Consider the following 24,453-nt stretch of genomic DNA (forward strand, 5'->3'; position numbering starts at 1 on the left):
TGACCTGAGTTGGTCATTATGAGCTGGGTGTTATCTGACCCACCAGGCCATAAAGTTGGATGTGCACAGCAGTAGTCCATCACTAAGTGGAAGTGGAATATATGTGATTGGCCTTGAGTAGGCCCTGAAGGTACAAGAAAGTTGCCCAAATGCCTATGGCTGCTACTACTGTTATAATGCCATCTGTTCCCAAGCATGCACCTATGGCATCATGGGGTGTGCCCTATGAACAATTGACTGAGGAGGAGAGGACTAAGGCATGGTTTACAGATGGTTCAGCACATTATACAGGCACCTCCCAGAAGTAGACAGCTACAGCATTACAGCCCCTTTCTGGGACAACTCTGAAGGACTGTGGTGAAGGGAAGTCTTTACAATGGGCAGATGTCAGGAGCCATTGGTTGGCCTTGAATCTGTATCATTGGGCTGTATGGCAACAAGACTTTTGCACCTGCGAGTAAGCAAGATTATGACATTCAGTGTTACTGGCAAGAGCTGACCGTTCCTTAAACATTTATGCTTGTATTGCTGGGAACAGAGGGTTTGTTTCTCTCTCAACCTTGGAATAATCATTTGTACTGAGAAGTGGTTGAAGTGCATAACTCTGTAACATAAAGAATTTGTTTTGATAGAAACTTGTGTGAAGGTCATGGAACTTTTGTCCATGGGCAAACTGTTTGCAAGAAGATATTAAAAAGTACTGCTGAGAAATAAATAGTGCTTCAGTCCTGTACTAGAGTCCTTGCTTTCATTCTTTCTCCTGTCTTTCTTTAATCCTCACTCCCCATCAGGCTTAAACCCTTTCAGCTGGCAGGCTCTGGCAAGTGGCACCAAAATGTGGGGCCTGAATATGGGGATCCAAAGTGAAGGACACCGCTGGATAAGAAAAGAGTGATCGGGAAAAGACAAAAAGGAGCTGTGAGATATATATAAGTAAAAATGGGACAAGGTAATAGTCGTATGCTTTTTGTTCATATGCTTAAAATATGTTGCATGCTTGGGGAGCCAGTTAGTCAGCAGCAACTCAGTAACTTTTTGGAGTTTATAGAATAAGTTTGTCCTTGGTTCCCAGAAAGAGAAACTGTTGATTTAAAAACCTGGCAAAGGGTAGGGACTAAGCTTCAAGATTATTATGATGCCCATGGGTCAGGTAAAGTACCAGTGGAAACTTTTAGCTTGTGGGCTTTAGTTAGACATAGTTTAGATCCTAGACATGAAAGAGTTAAAGTTCAACTAAGTACAGTTAAAGACAAAAGACTGCTTCCCAGCATGGACTTAGAAAATGAAACCAAGCCTTCAGTTTCACCTGAGGGAGTGGAGTCTGGATTTAAGCTTTTATTTAGAGAAGAAGAATGTTGTCTTGATCATTTAGATTCAGATTGGGAAGCAGAATTAGAAGAGGAGGTGACAAAAGGTCACCAAGAGGAAGACTTTCCACCTTTTATAACTTTTACTAAATCTAAGAATAAACAGAAAGAAAAATATTTAGAGGAAATGTGATGTTTAGAAAGTCTGGTTAAATCACTGTCTTTACAAGTACATCAATTTCAGGAAAAGCGTACTCCAGGAAATCCAGTCATTCCCAATCCTCCTGCTGTAATGAAACCTCCTGATATAGCGTTACTGTCAAAACCTGCAGGTGAGTTTCATCCTTTATCTTTGATTTGGCCCCTGCCAGCCATTCTAGCAGGAGAGGCACAATATCAAGAAATGAGGCAACACACTTAGGAGGCAGAGGTAGTTCGAGGCCAGCCTTAGAATACATAGTGAATTCCAGGTCAGCCTGAGCTAGAGTCAGACCCTACCTTGAGAAACCAAAAAATAAAAATAAAAATAAAAGAAATGAGGCAGCAATTGGACTTTGATCCTGCCATTTATGCTCAAGTTAATGCTGCAGGTAGTAGGGCTTGATATAAACTTCCATCCACTGGGAGGGGGACTGAAGATTTGTCAAAAATTAGGCAAGGACTTGACGAATTATATCAAAACTTTGTGGATAGATTATTATAGGCTGCTAGCAGACTGGTTGGAGATTCTGAAGCAGGACTTGCACTTGTAAAATATTAGCCTATGAGAATGCTAACTCTGCTTGTCAAGCTGCCTTGAGACCATTTAGGAGAAAGGGGAGCATAACTGATTACATTAGACTATGTTCTGACATAGGTCCATCCTATACACAAGGGCTAGGTTTGGTTCCTGCCTTTCAAGGGAACTCAGTAAAGGAGGTTCTTTTTCAGCAACAAAAAGGTAATAAAAGTTAATGGTCCCCCAGGAAGTTGTTTTGGATGTGGTAAAATGGGACATTAGGTGAGACAATGTCCTCAGAAGCAAAAGAATGATACACCCAGAAATGAACCAGGGTTGTGCCCAAAATGTAAAAGGGGCAAACACTGGGCCAATGAATGTAAATTTAAATATTATATGGGGAAATCTCCCACAGGGCAACGGGAGGAGGGGCCATCTCCAGGCCCCACAACAATGTAATGGAGCACTACAGAACTTTTCCCCCCAGCAAAACAATCCGTTCAGGACCTCTGTAGAGCAACCCCAGGCAGCGCAGGACTGGAGCTCAGTTCTGCCACCTACTCAGTATTAACTCCAGAAATGGGAATGCAGGCCTTACCAACAGGTGTTTATGGGCCATTACCTAAAGGATCTGTTGGGATACTATTAGGGAAAAGTAGTTCTACCATGAAAGGAATTTTAGGGGCACCTGGAGTAATTGATTCCGATTATGAGGCAGAAATTAGTTATACCCTTGGTCAACACAGAATGCTTTAAATCATGTACTATTTATTTAATTAAATTAATTAATTAATTTATTTATTTATTTATTTTTTATTTTTTGGTTTTTCGAGGTAGGGTCTCACTCTGGCTCAGGCTGACCTGTAATTCACTATGTAGTCTCAGGGTGGCCTCGAACTCATGGTGATCCTCCTACCTCTGCCTCCCGAGTATATTTTAAATTTTTTAAATGTGGATGCATCCGGTCATTCTGCTGCAGACAGATTATGGCATCCTAGAACATTGGACACTTATGCTCAGGTTACATGGGAGGACCCCATTGATGGACAATGGCATGGCCCCAACCTGGTATTAATATGGGGATGAGGGTATTTTTGTGTTTTCCCACAGGACGCTGACAATGCCAGGTGGCTGCCAGTGAAGTTGGTCCAGTTCATGGGGATTGAACATCAGAAGAATGATACCTCTGCTACTGATGATATGGATTAAACTCCTGATGATTCACAGTGAGCTGTATTGAGCTTATTTTCCTGATCCACCCATCTTACACCCAGAAACTTGGGAAGATAGAGAAATTATAGTCTTGGTATAAGGGACTGCTTACATCATGTGTAACATCTCTGGAACTGAAAGACATGTTAAGGACTAGTCAGGAAATTCTGGAGCACTAGGGAGTGGCAAATGGAACAATGACTGGACTGGTGGACTCTTTGCTGGACTTTGGTGGTCTCATGAGGGCTTCCAACAGACTTACCTATGCAGCCATGGGAGGAGTGAGTGTCCCCGCCCCCAGGAATTACAGTTCATCCCTCCCAAAGGGGAGGGTCATGGCTTGTGTTACTCCACCCTATGCTATGTTAATGGGAGACATAAATATTACATGGACTGAGGAAATGTTCAGTGTTACATGTAATAATTGTACTTTGTCTAATTGTGTTTCAAAATTGTCCTCTGATAGAGTCATGATTTTTAAGCAACCGGCAATTGTTATGAGTCCTGTTAAATTAAGGAGGCCTTGGATTCTGACAAGGGTTTCCAAGTGTTACAGGAAGTAAACAATGCTTTAAGTAGACCAAAAGAGTGATAGGATTGGTAATTGCAGGCATCTTAACTTTTATTACATTGTTAGCTACTGCTACTACTGCAGCTGTTGCTTTGTCACAAGAAGTTCAAACTGCAAATTTTGTTAATGAATTATCCAGAAATGTTTCTACTGCTCTAGGAACTCAAGTAGATATAGATAGAAGATTGAAGCAAAAAATAGACATTCTGTATGATGTAGTTATATATAAGGATGAAGAGATACTAGGGTTGAAAGTTAAAACTCGTTTGGAGTGTCATGCAGATTTTCAATGGATTTGTGTTACTTCTTTTTCTATCTATTTTCTTTTTAAATTTTTATTACCATTTTCCATGATTATAAAAAAATATCCCATGGTAATTCCCTCCCTGCCCCCTAACAATTTCCTCTTTGAAATTCCATTCTCCATCATATTACCTACCCATCTCAATCATTGTACTTACATATATACAATATCAACCTATTAAGTACCCTCCTCCCTTCCTTTCTCTACCCTTTATGTTTGCTTTTTAAATTACTGGCCTCTGCTACTAAATATTTTCATTCTCACGCATAAGCCTAATCAACTGTAGCTAGTATCCACATATGAGAGAGAACATGTGGCGCGTGGCTTTCTGGGCCTGGGTTACCTCACTTAGTATAATCCTTTCCAGGTCCATCCATTTTTCTGCAAACTTCATAACTTCATTTTTCTTTACCACTGAGTAGAACTCCATTGTATAAATGTGCCACATCTTCATTATCCACTCTTCAGTTGAGGGACACCTAGGCTGGTTCCATTTCCAAGATATTATAAATTGAGCAGCAATAAACGTGGTTGAGCACGTATTTCTAAGGAAATGAGACGAATCCTTTGGATATATGCCTAGAAGTGCTATAGCTGGGTCATATGGTAGATCAATCTTTAGCTGTTTTAGGAACCTCCACACGGATTTCCACAATGGCTGGACAGGATTGCATTCCCACCAGCAGTGTAAACGGGTTCCTCTTTTTCCACATCCCTGCCAACATTTATGAGCATTTGTTTTCATGATGGTGGCCAATCTGACAGGAGTGAGATGGAATCTCAGTGTATTTTTAATCTGCATTTCCATGATGACTAGTGATGTAGAACATTTTTTAGATGCTTATATGCCATTCGTATTTCTTCCTTTGAGAATGCTCTATTTAGCTCCATAGCCCATTTTTTTGATTGGCTTGTTTGATTCCTTATTATTTAACTTTTTGAGTTCTTTGTATACCCTAGACATTAATCCTCTATCAGATATATAGCTGCCAAAGATATTTTTCCCATTCTGTAGGTTGCCTCTTTGCTTTTTTCACTGTGTCCTTTGCAGTAATTTTGTAATTTCATGAGGTATCCGTGATTAATCTGTGGTTTTATTGCCTGAGCAATTGGGGTTTATTCAGAAAGTCTTTGCCAAGACCAATATGTTGAAGGGTTTCCCCTACTTTTTCCTCTAGCAGTTTCAGATTTTCAGGTCTGATGTTAAGGTCTTTAATCCACGTGGACTTAATTGTTGTGCATGGCAAGAGAGAAAAATCTATTTTCATTCTTCTTCAGAATCGTTTTCCCAACACCATTTGCTGAAGAGGCTGTCTTTTCTCCAATGAGTATTTTGGGCATTTATATCAAATATCAGGTGGCTATAGCTACTTGGGCTTACATCTGTGTACTCCATTCTGTTCCACTGATCTACATGTCTGTTTTTGTGCTAGTACCACGCTGTTTTTGTTACTATGGCTTTGTAGTATAGGTTAAAATCAGGTACGGTGATACCACCAGCCTTATTTTTGTTGCTCAGTATTATTTTAGATATTCGAGGTTTTTTGTGATGCCAAATGAATTTATGGATTGTTTTTCCTATTTCCATGAAGAATGCTTTTGGAATTTTGATAGGGATTGCATTAAATGTGTAGATTGCTTCTGGTAGGATTGCCATTTTCACAATATTTATTCTTCCAATCCAGGAACAAGAGATGTTTCTCCACTTTCTAGTGTATTCTGCAATTTCTCGCTTGAGTGTTTTAAAGTTCTCATTGTAGAGATTCTTTACTTCCTTGGTTAGGTTAATTCCAAGGTACTTTATTATTATTATTATTTTTTGATGCAATTGTGAATTGGAGTGATTCTCTGATGTCATCCTCTGTGTGTTTGTTGTTAGCATACATGAAGGCTACTGATTTCTGTGCATTTATTTTGTTTCCTGCTACATGGCTGTAGGTTTTGATCAGCTCTAACAGTTTGCTAGTAGAGTCTTTAGGGTCCTTTATGTACAGAATCATGTCATCTGCAAATAATGATAACTTGATCTCTTCTTTTCCAATTTGTATCACTTTCATGTGTGTCTCTTGACTTATTGCTATGGCTAAGACTTCCAAGACTATATTAAATAAAAGTAGGGACAGTGGACACCCTTATCTTGTTCCTGATTTTAGTGGAAAAGCTTCCAGTTTTTCCCATTTAGTAATATGTTGGCTGTAGGCTTGTCATAAATAGCTTTTATTATATTGAGATATGTTCCTTCTATTCCCAGTCTCTGTAGGGCTTTTATCATGAAGGGATGTTGGACTTTGTCAAATGCTTTCTCTGCGTCTAATGAGATGATCATGTGATTTTTGTCCTTCAACCCATTTATGTAATGTATTACATTAATATATTTGTGTATGTTGAACCATCCCTGCATCTCTGGGATAAAGTCTATTTGGTCAGGGTGAATGATCTTTTTGATATACTCTTGTATTCTGTTTGCCAATATTTTGTTGAGAATTTTTGCATCTATGTTCATGAGGGAGATTGGTCTGTAATTTTCTTTTTTTGTTCTATCTTTGCCTGGTTTTGGTATCAGGGTGATGCTGGCCTCATAGAAGGAGTTTGGTAGAATTCCTTCTTTTTCTATTTTCTGAAAAAGCTTAAGAAGCAATGGTGTTAGCTCTTCCTTAAAGGTCTGGTAAAATTCAGCAGTGAATCCATCTGGGACTGGGCTTTTTTCAGTTGGGAGATTATTGATAACTGTTCGGATTTCCATGTTTGTTATAGGTCTATTTAAGTGATTAATCTCATTTTGATTTAATTCAGGTAAGTCATGTAAATCAAGGAAATCATCCATTTCTTTCAGATTTTCATACTTTGTGGAGTATATGCTCTTATAGTATGTCCATATGATTTTTTGAATTTCTCTGGAATCTGTTGTGATGTTACCTTGTTCATCTCTGATTTTATTAATTTATGTCTCTTTTCACTTTTTTTGGTCAGATTTCCTAACAGTTTATCAATCTTGTTTATCCTTTCAAAGAACCAACTCTTTGTTTCATTAATTCTTTGGATTTTTTTTTTTTTTTGGTTGTTGTTTCTATTTCATTAATTTCTGCCCTAATCTTTATTATTTCTTCCTGTGTACTGATTTTTGGTTTGCCTTGTTCTTCTTTTTCCAAGCCTTTAAGGTGAAGCATTAGGTCGTTTACTTGTGACCTTTCTAATTTCTTAATATAGGCACTCAAGGCTATAAATTTACCTCTTAGAACTGCCTTCATTGTGTCCCAGAGATTTTGGTATGTTGTGTTCTCATTATCATTTGACTCTATAAATTTTTTGTTTTCCTTTTTAATTTCTTCATTGACCTATTCATCATTTAGTAGTGTATTGTTTAGTTTCCATGATTTTGTGTATGCTCTATAGCCTTTCTTGCTACTGATTTGTAGTTTAATTCTATTGTGGTCAGATAGAATGCAAGGAATTATTTCAATTTTCCTGAATTTGTTAAGATTTGCTTTGTGTCCTAATATGTGTTCTATTTTAGAGACTGTTCCATGTGCTGCTGAAAAGAATGTATATTCTGCAGCCTTTGGATGAAATGTCCTGTACATGTCTGTCAGGTCCATTCCTTCTATGACCTCATTTAGTCCAGATCCCTCTCTGTTTATTTTTTCCCAGGATGACCTGTCAATTGATGAGAGTGGGGTGTTAAATTCAGCCACCACCACTGTGTTTTGTGTTATCTGTGACCTTAGTTCTAATAGTGTTTGTTTGATGAATTTGGGAGCCCCCATGTTAGGTACATATATGTTTAGGATTGTAATGTCCTCCTGCTGGAGTGTGCCCTTAATCAATATAAAGTGACCTTCCTTATCTTTCTTGCTTAACATTGGACTGACGTCTACCTTGTCAGATATTAGGATAGCAACCCCTGCTTGTTTTCTAGGCCCATTTGCTTGAAATGTTGTCTTCCAACCTTTCACTCTAAGATAATGTCTATCCTTCATAGAAAGGTGAGTTTCTTGGAGACAACAAATTGTAGGATCCTGATTTTCAACCCTGTCTGCAAACCTATGTCTTCTCATTGGGATATTGAGGCTGTTGATATTAAGAGATATTATTGAAAGGTGTGTATTTATGTTTACCTTGTTTTTTTTTGGGGGGGGGTTCTGGTTCTACCTGTGCTCTCTTCTGTTAACTAGTATTTGAGTATTGCTTGTTTTTTCTAGGTTCCTTATATGTGTGCTTTTCCTTTTCTTCAGCATGGAGTATTCTATCAAGCATTTTTTGTAGAGCTGGTTTTGTCTTCAAATGCTCCTTTAACCTGCTTTTGTCATGGAATGTCCTTATTTCTCTGTCTATTTGAATGGATAATTTTGCAGGATAAAGTAACCTTGGTTGACAGCTGTTACCTTTCAGAACTTGGAATATATCACTCCAAGCCCTTCTGGCTTTTAAAGTTTGTGTTGAATAATCTTCTGTAATCTGATGGGCTTGCTTTTGTATGTAACTTGATTTTTCTCTCTAACTGCTTTTAATCTTTTTTCTTTGGTTTGTGTGTTTGGAAGTTTGATTATAATATGGCAAGGAGAGGTTCTTTCCAGGTTTTGTCTGGCTGGGCTTCTAAAGGTTTCCTGTATCTGCATTGGCACCTCTTTCCCAATTTGGGGGAAATTTTCTTCTATGATTTTGTTGAAGATGTATACTATGCCATTGGGGTGGAATTCTTCTCTTTCTACTATGCCCTGATTTCTTGTATTTGATCTTTTCATGGTGTCCCGAATATCTTGAAATTCCCACTCATACTTTTCTATAAGTTTGTCTTTCTCTTTGTTGGACTGTATTTGATCTCCCACCTGGTCTTCTAGCTTAGATATTCTGTCCTCTCCTTCACCCATTCTACTGGTGAGATTTTCAACAGACTTTTTCTAATAATTTTCTAGTAATTTCTTTAGTAATTCTGACTGGTTTTTCTTTATTATTTCTATTTTCTTATTTATGTCTAGTATTGATTTCTTTATTTCATTAAATTGGTATCTTGTGTTTTCTTCGATTCATTTGATTTCCTCTTTCATTCCTTTGATTTCTTCTTTGACTTCTTTGAACATATTTATAATCATTCTTTTGAAATCTTTCTCATGCATTTCCTCTAACTCATTCTCTCTGGAGGTCATTTCTGATGCATTAATACTTTTACGTGGCTTTTTAGTGTTTCTTGTGTTATAATGTATATATTTTTGGATCTTGGATTAAGTTAATGCTTGGATTTTCTAGCTAGCTGGGTCTTCTTAGCTGTATCAATTGATTTGATGTTTTATATTTTCAGGGTAGGAGCTTAAGGTATTACGTGTGACTCTTAAGACTCTCAGAGTATCTACAAAGGTGCTCCTAGGGGTTGAGTTTGGAGTGTCATGCAGATTTCCAATGGATTTGTGTTCCTTATAAAAAATATAATGACAGTCAACAACATTGGGAAAAGCTAAAAATACAGTTAAGTGGTATTTGGAATAATGATAATATTTCCTTGGTTCTGATTCAGTTACATCCAGAGATTTTGACTTTGCAAAATAATCATCTTAATTTTGATGCAGCTAAAGCTGTTGATGATTTAATATCTGCTTTTAAGTCTGCCTTGCCTGGATGGAATTCACTCACTTCTTGGATATGAAGCTTTGCTGCTACAGGTGTTTGTTTTTTTCTCATTCTGTGTCTGCCACCCATATGCGTTATATGCCTTTTGAGATCCCTTATGGACATCCATGCAGAAGTACATGGGATACAGCTACAGACCATCCCTGGCTTCCTGAGACATTATCTTAAAGCCTCTGCAGAGGCTGGTAGTCAAAGACGGGTAGGATTCTTTCAAGTTAGGTCAACCTAAGACAGGGCATGAATGATGGAATTCGTGTATTAATGATGGGTAAGGCCTAAATATCATATAGGACACCTAAGACAGGCACAGTCTTTCTGTGCCAAGGCCCAGAAGGGCCTGGTTCATAAAAAGTAAAAAAGGGGGAACTGTTGGGAGCCATTGGGCTGGACTTGTATCTGTAGCATTGGGCTGTTTGGCAACAAGACTTTTGCACTTGCAAGTAAGCAAGATTATTTACATTCAGTGTTACTGGCAAGAGCTGACCGTTACTTAAACATTTATGCTTGTATTGCTGGGAACAGAGGGTTTGTTTCTCTATCAACCTTGGAATAATCATTTATACTGAGAAGTGATTGAAGTGCATAACTCTGTAACATAAAGAAGTTGTTTTGATAGAAACTTGTGTGAAGGTCATGGAACTTTTGTCCATGGGCAAACTGTTTGCAAGAAGATATTAAAAAGTACTGCTGAGAAATAAATGGTGCTTCAGTCCTGGACTGGTATCCTTGCTTTCATTCTTTCTCCTGTCTTTCTTTAATCCTCACTCCCCATTAGGCTCAAACCCTTTCAGCCGGTAGGCTCTGGCAGGTATAACTTTGGGCAGTGGTCACGGTTGTGCATTTGCTTGGAGAGAAAAATGTCCAGATGTGCAGTTATACACTGATTCATGGGCTGTGGCCAGTGGTTTGGCTGGATGGTCTGGGACTTGGAAGGAGCACAATTGAAAACTTGGTGAGAAGGCATTTAGGGAAGGTGTATATGGATAGAAGTCTCTGTGTGGGCAAAGGATATAAAGATACTTGTGTCCCATGTTAATGCACATCAGAAGGCGACTTCATCAGAGGATGGTTTTAATAATCAAGTAGAATAAGTGACCTATTTTGTGGATAGTGGCCAAACTCTTTCCTCAGCCATCCCTGTCATTGCCCAGTGGGTCTACGAACAAAGTGGCCATGGTGGTAGAGATGCAGGCTATGCATGGGCCAAATAACATGGACTTCCACTACCTAAGGCTGACATGGCTATGGGTACTGCCAAATGCCAAATTTTCCAGTAGCAGAGACCAACTCTGAGCCCCCGATATGGTAGCATTCCTTGGGGTGACCAGCCAGCAACTTGGTGGCAGGTTAACTACAATGGACTACTTTCATCATGGAAAGGGCCACATTTTGTCCTTACTTGAATAGACACTTATTTTGGGTATGCATTTGCCTTTCCTGCACATAGTGCTTCTGCCAAAAGTGCCATCCTTGGGCTTACAGAATTCCTGCTCCACCATCATGATATTCCAGACTGCATTGCTTCTGACCAAGGAACTCATTTCACCACCAAGGAAGTATGGCAGTGGGCTCATGATCATGGAATTCACTGGTCTTACCATGTGCCCCACCATCCTGAAGCAGCTGGCTTGATAGAATGGTGGAATAGCCTTTTAAAGAAACAGCTACAGCACAAACTTGGTGGCAATAGCTTGGAGGGCTTGGGGAGTGTCCTCCATCAGGTTGTATATGCTCTCTGAATCAGCATTCTATATGTGGCAGTGTTTCTCCTATAAGCCTGGTCCAGGAATCAAGGGGTGGAAATAGGAATGGTCTCACCATCACCCCGAGTGACCCATTAGCTAAAAATTTTGACTCCTGTTCCTGAAACCTTATGCTGTGCTGTCCTACAAGTCTTGGTTCCAGGGGGGTTGGGGGGAGTTCTTTTGCCAGGAGACATGGAGAACATTCCATTGAAGTGGAAGCTAAGACTTTCCCCTGGTCACATTGGGCTCCTAGTGCCCTTGAGTGAACAGACTTAGAAAGGAGTTACAGTGATAGCAGGGGTGATTGATCCAGATTACCAGGGGAAATTGTGCTGCTCCTCCACAATGAAGGTAAGGAAGAGTATGTCTGATGTGAAAGTGACGTGTTTCAGGTCACTTGTGAATAATTTCATGTCTTCTGCAAATAGGGCTAATCTAACTTCTTCTTTTCCAATTTGTATAGAATTCTTTTATATCTGTCTCCTGTCTCATTGCTAGGGCTAGGACTTCTAGCAATATGTTGAAGATCAGTGGTGACATTATGCACCCCTTTCTTTTTCCTAATCTCAAAGGGAACTCCATGATTCTTTTCCCATTAAGTATGATATGGGCTTAGGTGCTTTGTATATATACTTTATTATGTTTAGATATAAACTTTCCATGCCTACTCTCTCCAGCATTTTAATCATAAAGTTATGTGGTATTTTGTCAAAGGTCTTTCACTGTATCTATTGACAGGATCATGTGGTTCTTCTGTTTAAGGTTATTTATATGGTGTATACTACATTAATTTATTTTCATATGTGGACCCATCCCTGAATTCCTGGGATGAAACCTGATTGAATGAGGTGCATAATTCTTTTGATGTGTTGTTGAATTTTGTTTGTGAGGATTTTGTTCAGGAATTTTTCATCTATGATCATCGGGGATATAGGTTTATAGTTTTCTTTCCTTGATACATCTCTGTCTGGTTGTGGTATTTAGGTGATTATGTGAAAAAGCTTAAGAAGAAGTGGTTTTATTTCTCCAATGAAGCTTTGGTAGAATTCAGATGAAAATCCATCATGTCCTGGAATTTTCCTTTGGGGAGGTTTTTGATTATGTTTTGGTCTTGATGGTTGTAGTAGGTTTATTTAGGAGATTTCTCCACTCAGAATTTAGTTTTGACAGGTAGTATATATCTAGAAATTCACCCATTTCTTCCTTGTTGTCCAATTTTGTGGAGTAGAGGTTGTGTAAATATATACTAATGATACTTCTAATTTCATTGGTGTCTGTTGTTACCTCTCCCCTTTCATTTCTAATTTTGTTAATGTGAGACTTCTTTTTTTTTGCACTTGATCAAATTGGCCAGGGGTTTATCAATCTTGTTTATTTTTTTCAAAGAACTAGCTCTTCATTTCATCAAATTTCTTAATTGTTTTCTAGTTTCCAATTCATTAAATTCTGCTCTAATCTTAATTATTTCTTTCTGTCTGAAATTCTTAGGATTGGGTGGTTCTTGTTTTTCCAACAATTTAGGTAGATGATTGGGTTATTAATTTGAGTTCTTTCTTTGTTATTAAGGCACTTGGTGCTATAATTTTTCCCCTTAAAAGTTCCTTCATTTTGTCCTATATGTTTTGCTATGTTGTTTTTTCATTATCATTCAGTGCAAGACATTTTATAATTTCCCTTTTGATTTCTTCTATGACCCATTCATTGCTTAATAGTGTGTTGTTCAGCCTCCAGATGCTGGTATAATTTCTGCTGTATTGCTTGTTAGTAATTTCTAGCTTTAGTGCATTGTGGTCCAATATGATGCAGAAAGTTACATCAATTTTCCTGAATTTGTGGAGGCATGCTATATGGTCTAATATATGATCTATTTTTGGAAAGGTTCCATGGGATGATGGAAAGAATGTGTATTATGTAGAATTGAGGTTTAATATTCTATTGATGTCTGTTAGGTCTAGTTGATCTATGGTGTTGTTAAGATCTATTATTTCCCTGTTGTTTTTTCTGCTTGAATGATCTGTCTAATGATATAAGTGGTATATTGCAGTCCCATATTATCATGGTGTTAGGATTTATTTTTTATTAGTTGCCAAGTAGGTTTTGCTTTATAAAATGTGGTGCACTTGTGTTTGGTTCATATGAATATGTTATTGTGATGTCCTCTTCTTGTATCATTCCCTTGATGGTATAAAGTGGCTTTGTGCTTTTTAAATTACTTTTGGTTTGAGGTATATTTTGTCAGATATTAGTATAGCCAAACATGCTTATTTCTTATTTCCAATTGCTTGGAAAAATCATTTTTCATCCTTTCATCCTGAGGATGTGTCTATCTCTAATGGTGAGGTATGTTTCTGGAAGGCAGCAGATGAAAGGGTCCATTTCTCTGATTCACTCTGTTAATGTGTCTTTTGTTTTGGAAGAAATTAGAACTGTCAAGTTTGATTTAATCCCTGCCATGATGGAAGGTTTATGGGGTTTGGTGTATTCCTGGACTTTGTATGCTTTCATGCCTGCTCTAGTTTTGCTTATCGTGTTCATCCTCTTGTAGTCTCTTGAGGTTGATTGTTCAACTCCTCTGTGTGGATGGCATTTGGCATGAATAATTTTTCTTTCTCTGTCTATTTTGATGGATAATTTCACTGGGTACAGTAGATTGGGTTAGAATCTATAGGCTTTTAGGCTTTGTAGTACTCCATTCCAGGCTCTTCTGGCTTTCATTGTTTACACTGAAAAATGTGAGGTAACTCGGATGGGATTGCTTTTGTATGCTTTTGTCTTTTGATGCTTTTATTTTCTTTTTGTTTTCATTGTTTAGAGTTTTAACTATTATGTACCTTGGAGTGTTTCTTCTGTGGTTCAGATTGTTTGCTGTTTTGTTAAACTTTTGTATTTGGATTGGCCTCTCTTTTGTGACTTGAAATTTTTCTTCAATAATAATGGTTGGAAGAAGCATGGGCTCTTGATCTGGCATCATGGGGACACAAAGGAATCAGAGACATAGGGAGGGAGAGGTGGTGCAGAGTGGGGTGGAAATGTAGACCCTGGCACCCTGGAGACATATGCAGGGGGCAGCAGGGAAAGGAGGGATACAGGTTATGCAGAGTGGAGCAGAAGCATGGGCTCTAGTTCTGGCACTATGGGGACCCTAGGGACCAGTGGCAGAGTCAATTCAGACCTGACTCACAGTGGAGTGCATCACAGCCCTCCCTGCTCCCAGCCTCTCTTGCCCTGGACTTACCCTCCTAGGAAGCTGTCCAGGGATGATTCTTCCTTTAAGGTATGACCCTTAGGTCCCCAACCTAATCCATTTTTTGAGGCAGTGTCCCATTTAGTTCATGCTGCCCTGGAACTTGCTATGTGGTGCAGGCTGACTATAAGCATGTGTTCTTCTTGCCTTAGTATCCCAGCTGCTTGGATGACAAGCATGTATCACCATTTTGTATCCTAACAGAACAAGTTCATCCTAAGTCCTTCATCATTTTTCAGTCTGTGGTCTATTGCCACTACTAATCTTTCTTGTCTTTCACTGGGACATTGGAAATAGAACTTAATGACTCTTCCTCCTTTTATTATATGACCCCTCCAATTTATCTTTTTAAAAATATTTATTTTATTATTTATTTATTTGTTTGTTTATTTGAGAGAGACAATGGGTATACCAGGGCCTCCAGCCACTGCAAATTGAACTCCAGACACATGTGCCACCACATGTGTCTTATGTGGGTTCTGGAGAATTGAACCAGGGTCTTTAGGCTTCACAGGCAAGCACTTTAACTAGTGAACCATCTCTCCAGCCCTCCAATCTATCTTTTATCATAGTATTAGAGAATAGACCACAATTTACATTTAAATCTCATTTTACTATCTACTTGTTTAAAACTTTGAAATGACCCAGGAATAACATCTTACTTACCCTTCAGCATGGGATCAAGACCTGCTCAGCTTTCTCCTTCCATACTTATCATGTCCAACTTTGCTAATGATAGGCAATGGGGCTATCATAAAATCACATTTTCTGCTCTTTGGCGTAAGCTGTCTTCATGACTTTACATGATCCTCCATCATGTTTGCCTAATAAATGCCTGCTCATTCAAGTTTAAATGTCTTTGAAGCTATCTCTGAGCCCTCCAGGCAGCACTGAAAATTCTAGTGTGGCTTATTTCACTTAATATTTGTTTCTACTATGTTAACTATTAGACTTCCCACCACTGTAACATGACTCTTTTGTTCCCCTCTACTAGTTTGATTTTCTTAATGGTTTTACCTCATTTCTTAGTATATTTCTTTCTGTGTGTGTGTGTGTGTGTGTGTGTGTGTGTGTGTGTGTGTGTTGTTTTGGTTTTTTGAGGTAGGGTCTCACTCTAGCCCACGCTGACCTGGGATTCACTATGGAGTCTCAGCGTGGCCTCAGTCTCAGGATCTCACAGTGATCCTCCTACCTTGGCCTCCCAAGTGCTGGGATTAAAGGTGTGCATCATCACACCTGGCTAGTATATTTCTTACATGTATCTAGCACATGGCTAGTACTTACTATTTGTTGATGGGATGTATGGGTGAAGTAAATGGAGGTTTCAGGGGGAAAGTGATTTATGAACCTTTGTTCATGCATATGTGCTATTTCAATAAGTAGGTATGGATGAAGGGATGTCAAATGGGATCCACTGGATATAGAAGTCTCTGGTTGTGGAATCCAGGGTCAGTGTGAGTTATAAAGGAAAAGTGTAAAGAGAAATAAGAACTACAGGATTCAGCTAGGTGCTACAAAGCATAAAATGGAAAATTTTAGATGGTTAAATAGTTAAACCATTGAAAAAAATCATTGAGCTAAAAGAGACATGATCTAAATTAAACTCCAGGAAGCATTGCCTGGGGCTCTATATAAATAAAGCTGGTAAAGAGAAAGGCAGTGAAATAATGAAATTTTTTCAGGAGCCCAACCCAGACGCAATGAGGAGAAAATATATAAGAAAATATTAGCAGACCATCCAACAGGACATTAAAAGGATTTCCAGCATAAACAAGTGATATTTATTTTTATACTCTAAGTATGTATTAGTACATAGAAACCAATCATTTTAATGCACAGTATACAGTATGAAGGACACAACCTACATGATAAAATACAAAAATAACATTCAACAAAATTTAGCACAATTTCATGAATAAAAAGATAAAATAAAAGTAAAGCTGATACAACATCATAAAGACCAAATATGAAAATCTAATAACTACAGCAACCTTGATGAAAAATCAGAAATATTTCCTCTAAATCAAAACAAGGAAAAAACATATGTTTTTTTATAACTTCCATTTCACACAGTACCAGACATCTTAGAACAATTGGGTAAGAAAATAAATAAAAATATTCACAAAGGGGTTGGAGAGATTGTTTAGCAGTTAAGGGGCTTGCCAGCAAAGCCAAGGGATCCAGGTTTGATTCTCCAGGACCCACATAAAGCCAGAGGCACATGTTTCTGGAGTTGGTTTACAGTACCTGAGAGGCCCTGGAAGGGCCATTATCTCTCTCTCACATACACAATTATATAAAAAATCCACAAGGAAAATTTGAATGTTTTCAAATAACATAATTTTATATGAGAAACACTAAAGAAATCACAAAAGCTTGTTAAAACTCAAAATAAAATCAACAAAGTTGTTAAATACAAAACAACATATAAAAATTTAGTTTCATATCTATACTAACAATGACAATTTAATCATTTGAGGAAAAATTTCTGCTTGTAATAGCATAAAATATACTTCTAAACAAGCTTAGCTAAAGAAAGACATTTACAGTGAAAACCATAAAGTACTGCTAGAAGTGTTAAAGATCATTTAATTAAATGGAAAATAACTTGTTTTCATGGATTGGAAGAATTACTTTTGTCATAATGTCTATACCACCTCAAACAATCCAAATAATGCAGTAACTGTGAATGCTAAATTAAGATTTTGCAGAGGTGGAAAAAATATCTTCCTAAAACTTATGTGATATTTTGAGAGGATCCCAGGAGCAAAAAGAATCTTGAAACAGAAGAATAATATTGAGATCTTGTAATCTCTGACTTCAAAACTTACTATAATGCTATAGTGATCAAAACAGAAAGTCAAAGACCACATGCTCTCTCTCATATGTGGATCTTAGCTTCAAATGTTTATATTTGTATGTGAATTGGAATAAAAGTTAGTAGAGGTCAGGAAGCTAGAAAGGGGTCATGACAGAGGAAGGAGAAAAGAGGGCTTCAAGGGAGGATATAGTAGATATGTAAGTAGAGGGGAAGATGGGAGGATGATCTAAGGAAAGAGGATTGCAGAGAAGAGGTAGTGGGAGGAAGGTTAATCAAACTTAAGGATGCTATGTATAAGCCACATGAAAATATGTTTTTTTCAGTAGCTAATAACATACATGTTAAAAAAGAGTTTGGGCAGAAGTATCCTATGGGGATGGATAAGGTTGTGCCCAGAAGCCATATATTGTTGTTACAAAAATTGCATTGCCAAGTGTGATTAACTTTCCAGTGAGTTGTTGGCCAGGGAGACACCTGATGTCCTCAGAACAGTACAGGCTATTGGCAAAGCTCTTGTTTGTCCACCAGAGCTAGATAGTTAGACCCTGTTGCTGAAGACTCCATGTGCTTGGGCTATATAGATCACAGAGAAATCAACCTGGTCCTGAGCTAGAAGCCTCCTCTGTGCTCATTAGCTATCAGGATACAGCAAAGAGATATTCAGCTTATAGTGGGAGAAAAGTCATTAATAGTCTTAACCAGCAGTGGATCATGCATATTTTACAGTTGTGCATCCAGGCCAAATGTAACAACTGGTGCAATAATATCATGTCTGTTATGGGAGGAACCAACTGTTATTTGGAGTTGAGGCCCCACTCCATGGGAGGGAATTCATGTCTGGTACTAAAATCCTAATCAAAAGCTTATGTCTGGGGAGGTCATAAGCTCTACAGGGAAATTACTACTGTTGTCTGTCAAAATGGATATATTATTGCCTCTAAATACTTAGGTTTATGTTCATATACTAATGCTACTCTCACTTTTGGTTAGAGAAGCTTCTCATTTCAGATGGCGATGACCACTGGGGAGACTCAAACTCATTGAAGTGCTGAGAAGAAATGACAGTGGTATATTCAGCACTGTGTGAGACACCTCTCTCATACGATCCAAGGTGAAAGAAAAAAATGTCAGCTCCAAAGGAAGGGAAGGAGTGAGTATCAAGTGGCTTGATATTCATGACCTTACAGTGGCTGATACTACCTACACATAATAGAAGGGGGAAACTATGACAAAGTAGAAGACAGACTCCTTGAAAAGAAAGGAGTAAGTGGAGGGGGATCTTGGAGGGGAAAAAGAAGAGGATGGTAGATGGGATTATGGCCATGATATATTGTCTATATTTATGGAAGTTGTCAAAAAATGTTTAAAAATCTGTAATAGTAGTAAGTTAAATTAGTACATATGCACCAGTGGGATCAAATGTAGAGAGCCCAAATAAATGTTTGCACATATGTTCAAATTCTTTTCAATGAGCATACTAAGACAGTTCAATGAAGAAAAAATATCCCAGTCATTTTAATATATAGTTTGGGGGAAGCCATATGATCACATGAAAAAGAATTAAGATGGACCTTTATACTGTGCATAAAGATTGATGATAGATGTATCAAAAGCTTAAGAGCTAAAGTTATAGAATTCTAGAAGAAATCAGTACAAATGCTTATGGCATTAGATTCAGTCACAAGCACAGGGAACAAAAGGAAACATTAACAAATTGATCTACATCAAAATGAAAAAGCTTTGTTTAAAAGACCACAATTAGTAGAATAAAAATAAAACCTATGAAATAGGAGAAAATATTTACAAATCATATCTGATGAATGGTTATCAGATTATTTAAAAAATTCCTACAGCATCAGAACAAAAACCCAGCCTGGATTTTAAAATGAGCAAAACACTTGTAGCCATTTTACCCAAGAAACATGAAACTGCTAAAGGAACATATTGAATGATGCTTGCCAAAGTGAGAGGAGTGGATTGATTCAGGTATACCCCATAAACTTAGGTGCTCTGCTAGGTTCCCAGCTGATGGTAATTAGGAATTAACACCTCCTGAAAGAAGTTTATTGTTGGGGACGGGCTTATGGGTATCATAGTTCCTCTAGGCCAGTGTTTAGCACACTCTCCTGTTGCTATTGTTCACCTTACGTGGGCCAGGAGGTGATGTCCACCCTCTGCTCATTCCATAATTTTCCCTGCTATCATGGAGCTACCCCTTGAGCCTGTAAGCCAAAACAAACCTCTTTTATTCCCCACAAGCTGCTCTTGGGTGGGTGATTTCTACCAGCAATGTGAACCTGACTGCAACAGTAAAGGAGTAAAAGGAGTGGTATTGCTGCTAGACACCTGTGTGGCTTTGGCCCTTTGGAGCTGATTTTCAAGAGGAATGTGGAAGGATTTGGAACCTTGGCCTAAGATATGCTTTGCAGTGCTGTAAGTGCAGCTTGATGAACTATTTGGTCAGAGTTGAAAGACCTGGATGTAGTAAGAACTATGTACTGTGAGGTTTGGCTTATGAGGGTTAGAAAGAGCTTTGACTGGACTGGGCAATAAACAGTTTGTGTGAGAGGCTTGCTGTTATAATCAGGTTCTGAGAAGTTGTGCAGGGTTACTTTGTACAGAAATGGACTGATGTGAGCAGAGGGATATGGTATGGAAAGTAAAATATTTGGATGAACTGCTGTCCATTCAACTGCAACTGAGAGATTACAACCTTTGAGATTGGGCCAGCTGACCTGCACTGGGGCAACAGGAAGAATGCAGGCTCTTTTGAAGGGGACTGAGTGTTCAAGAAGTGTTTTGTTTTTCAAAGTCTGATTTTTTTACCCCCGCCCCCACTCAGATTAACAATTGGCACTCTACCTGGTTTGTGGAGTATAAGAAATGTAGGAAAGAAAGGGTCATTGAGTTTGCAACATGGTCTTGTGTTTTGGAAATGACCACAGTGGAGACAAAGTGGAGATGCCGGGACCACAAGATGGCTGCCAAGGAGAGCTGCTGGCCCCAGATAAAGTTTCCCAGGACTATAAGTAGCCTAGCTTCAGGGGTGGAATTGGAAATCCAGAGACTTGTTGATGATTAGAATTATAAGACTTGGAGACTTGTCACTGGTGAGAATTGTTGGACTTGTAGGTACAGAGTTTGGTGTTTACTCTGTTTAAATCATGTATTGCTTGATATTTATTTGCTATGCCAATGCAATCTTTTGCAGTGTGAATTTTTATTCTGTGCCATTATGGTTTTTTGTGGTTATTTTTTGGTGTGATGATTCAGTTAAAAGATCTTGGACTATGGGTATGTTTGAACACCATTGGGATTGATAAAACCTATGGGGACTTTTAAAGTTGGAATGAATGCATTGTACTTTACAGCATGTATCAGTTTATGGGGGCCAGGGCAGAATGTGGTGGTTTGATTCAGGTGTCCCCATAAATTTAGGTGTTCTGAATGCTAGGTTCCCAGGTGATGGAGGGAGTCTATTTTGGGGGGCGGGCTTATGAGTGTCATAGCCAGATTCCCTATGCCAGTGTTTGGCACATTCTCCTGTTGCTATTGTCCACCTTATGTTGGCCAGCCAGGGTGTGATGTCCACCCTCTGCTTATGCCATTTCTTTCCCTGCCATCATGGAGCTTCTCCCTCAAGCATGTAAGCCAAAATAAACCTCTTTTTCCCACAGCTGATCTTGGTTGGGTGATTTCTACTAGCAATGTGAACCTGACTGCAACAGTGAATCCTTGGAAAGTGCAAGGTTCAAATCTGGAATAAAATGCCATTTCAGGGCTGGAGAGATGGCTTAGCGGTTAAGCCTGTGAAGCCTAAGGACCCCGGTTCAAGGCTCAGTTCCCCGGGTCCCACGTTAGCCAGATGCACAAGGGGGCGCACGTGTCTGGAGTTCGTTTGCAGTGGCTGGAAGCCCTGGTGCACCCATTCTCTCTCTCTCCCTCTGTCTTTCTCCCTGTGTCTGTCGCTCTCAAATAAATAAATAAAAAATTTTTAAAAAAAATTAAAAAAACGCCATTTCACTCTCCTTAGGATGGCTAATATGATAAACAGACAATAATAACTGACAGAGCTTTAGAGAAATCAGAATCCTTATACACTGTTCTAAGCATGTAAAATGGTATAGCTGTTGTTTAAAGCAGTATGGCACTTACTAAAAATGGTATAACTTAATTATATGATCAAAGACTGTCAATTCTGTGTACATAGCCAAAAATGGCATTGTTCATAATAGCTAAAGGTAGAAACAACCCAGTGTCCAATGAGGGAGGCATAGATGAAATAAGGTACATACAAACAATGGAATATTATACCTTTAGAAAGGGAAGGAAATTCTGATACATGCTACAATGTGGATGACCTTAAATACAAAAGGAAGTATAATGTCAATTTCCATTGTTTGGAAACAGTTGCCTTGAGCCAATCTGAAACATATTCATTTTATTCTATGCTGAGTCAAGGAATAATCATTCATTGGGAAATGATTGTTTACTTTATAGGATTGGTAGGTGCTATTTTATGCATTGTTTCATTTGATCCAAACATGGTAAGAAGATAAAAGATTCTTTTTTAAACAATAGATGAAGAAACCAAGGCACAGGAAATGCCCCAATATTTTTTCTTGAGTCATAGAATTGAGATGTGGTAGTGTAGCTTGGAAGTTTCAATTTAATTGTGATACTAAAAGAGGGATGGTTGAGAGTAAGAAACTTTATCAAAAACAAAACCAAATTAAAAAAAATAAAGACATTACATATTGATAGTAAGATCACTCCAGTCATCTCATCTTTGAATGAATTCCACTTGGCCAGTCACTATATGATTTTCTTGTGACTTGGTCTTTTCCACCCCTGGAGCTTCACATATTTTGTTTCTATGGCTTACTTTCCTGCTGTCTCCTGCTAGTTATTTCATTTCTTCCAAAATAGTCTCAAAACCAGTTCCCTGCTATCCAGATCTGTTGGGAGCTATGAACCAAACCTCGGCCATGTTGACAGAAGCTGCCATATAGCAAGTTAAGTTTCTATTTCCTTATCTAATGATCTATTATCAGAAATGAAGAAGCCATTATGCCTGGGTGATAGCTCTCCTGGTACTGCCAGTAATTGATGAAGAAACAAAGAAATTGCATTTAGCTAGTAACCCTGTGATCTCTTGCCTGATTATGACTCCTTTCCTCTACAACCATATAAAAACCTATGTGTAAAAATAAATGTCAAGATCTTGACAAATACCTAGCTTGGTCTCCTTCTTGTGTCTGTTTGCCTTCCCCCATTCAGGTTAACTTCCCCTCGAGTCATTGTTTGATTCCCTGCTGGCCAACCTATAAGTTCTCAGTAAAACACGCCCAAGAACACCCTATTCCTGAGGCAACATCCTCTTTTCTCTTCCAGGTTTCCAATACTCAAGATTCAAGATGAAAACAGCCGACACCCAACATCTACTGCTCCTCTGCTCCTTGTTGCCCATCATCCCCTTAACTACTGCTACCATCTTTCAATGGGAATTTCAAGTAAAGGAGGGCCCCATCAAACAGGATTCCACCACCCTCATTGGTTCAGGGCACTGCCTTCTTACAGGATTCCAGTCAGTTCTCACCTTTAAAATCACTCCCAAAACAATTACTGCTACATATAGTCCTTATGCCTGCTTTTCTTATGACAATAAGGGCAGTTGTTTAGATTATGAATCCACCTATGGAGGTTGTAGATATTGGAGCAGCAGAATGCATAAAGTCTATGGTAAAAATGGTATTCTCCGCCTCCAAGGAAAAGAGTTCATCCTTGTTATCTCTGACCCTTGGCATGGGCACTGGGAAAAGGGAGTCGCAGGCCAACTCTATAATGATGGCTGGTTCTCCTACCCTATTAGAAATGCATATATATATCCAGACAATTAGTCCCTGCAGACTCCAAGGATGAAGTAAATCAAATAATTTTAGAAAATGAACAAAACCTCCACTCTGCCCTTCAAAATAATGACAAGGCAAAATGGGACTTTTGGCCAATATATCTCCAATATGCTGTCAATCTACTTAATGCCTCCCAGGTAAATGCTTCTTCTTGCTTGCTTTGGGCCTCCCTTTCACGTCCAATCCTTGCTGCAACTCCCCTAAATGCCTCCTCTACCCTCATCCTTTCCTTTAATCAATCTTACTATAAGACTACTCCTCCTATCTCTCCTGTCCCACTACTCTCTCACCATGTAAATAATATTTTCACATTGCACTGCTTCCTTACTAACGAATCACTACCTACTGACTTAACTTACACACAAAACACCTCTGTAACTGTGACACTTATATCCCCCCCACTGATTTATTTCTGGTGCAATTCTGTTTACTCACATTACTCACATGTTTCTGTTTACTCACATTAATAGCACCACACTGGGACCTTGTATCCTGGTAGCTGTGGTCCCCCAACTCACCATGTATAGCCCTGATGAATTTGCCTGGCTTTTTCACACTGTTCATAAGAGAGCAGCCTTCCTTCCACTAGTGGTAGGTGCAAGCCTGACCACTTCGATTATTTCTGCAGGGGTGGCAGGTGGAGCATTGGGGCACTCCTTGTATTCTGCCAGCAAATTTTCTGAAAAACTACAACAGATAATTGATTCCACCACTAATAGTCTTAAATCCCTCCAGAGACAGATCACCTCCCTAGCCAAGGTCACCCTACAAAATCGACATGCTCTTGACCTCCTTACAACAGAAAAAGGAGGAACATGTATGGCTCTCCAAGAGGAGTGCTGTTTCTATGTCAATAAATCCAGAATCATTGAGGAAAACAAAAAATTTGGAAAAACTTAGCCGAGAGTTGCATTCTCGCGATGGTCCCTCCTCCTCTCAATTTTGGACCAATTCCCCCTTCCTCTCCCAGTTGCCATTGGTAATAGGACCTCTGCTT

General features: G+C 38.7%; 1 protein-coding gene across 1 annotated transcript; it reads left to right on the top strand.

The window, feature by feature from the left end:
- The first annotated feature begins 22,961 nt into the window (after positions 1–22,961).
- LOC105944704 (putative endogenous retrovirus group FC1 Env polyprotein) lies at positions 22,962–23,444 on the top strand. Its single transcript, XM_012950932.2, has one exon. It carries the CDS (start codon positions 22,962–22,964, stop codon positions 23,442–23,444), a length of 483 nt encoding a protein of 160 aa, XP_012806386.2.
- Positions 23,445–24,453: the final 1,009 nt, after the last annotated feature.

The sequence above is a fragment of the Jaculus jaculus genome, chromosome 19 (assembly GCF_020740685.1).
Source record: "Jaculus jaculus isolate mJacJac1 chromosome 19, mJacJac1.mat.Y.cur, whole genome shotgun sequence".
Taxonomy (NCBI): domain Eukaryota; kingdom Metazoa; phylum Chordata; class Mammalia; order Rodentia; family Dipodidae; genus Jaculus; species Jaculus jaculus.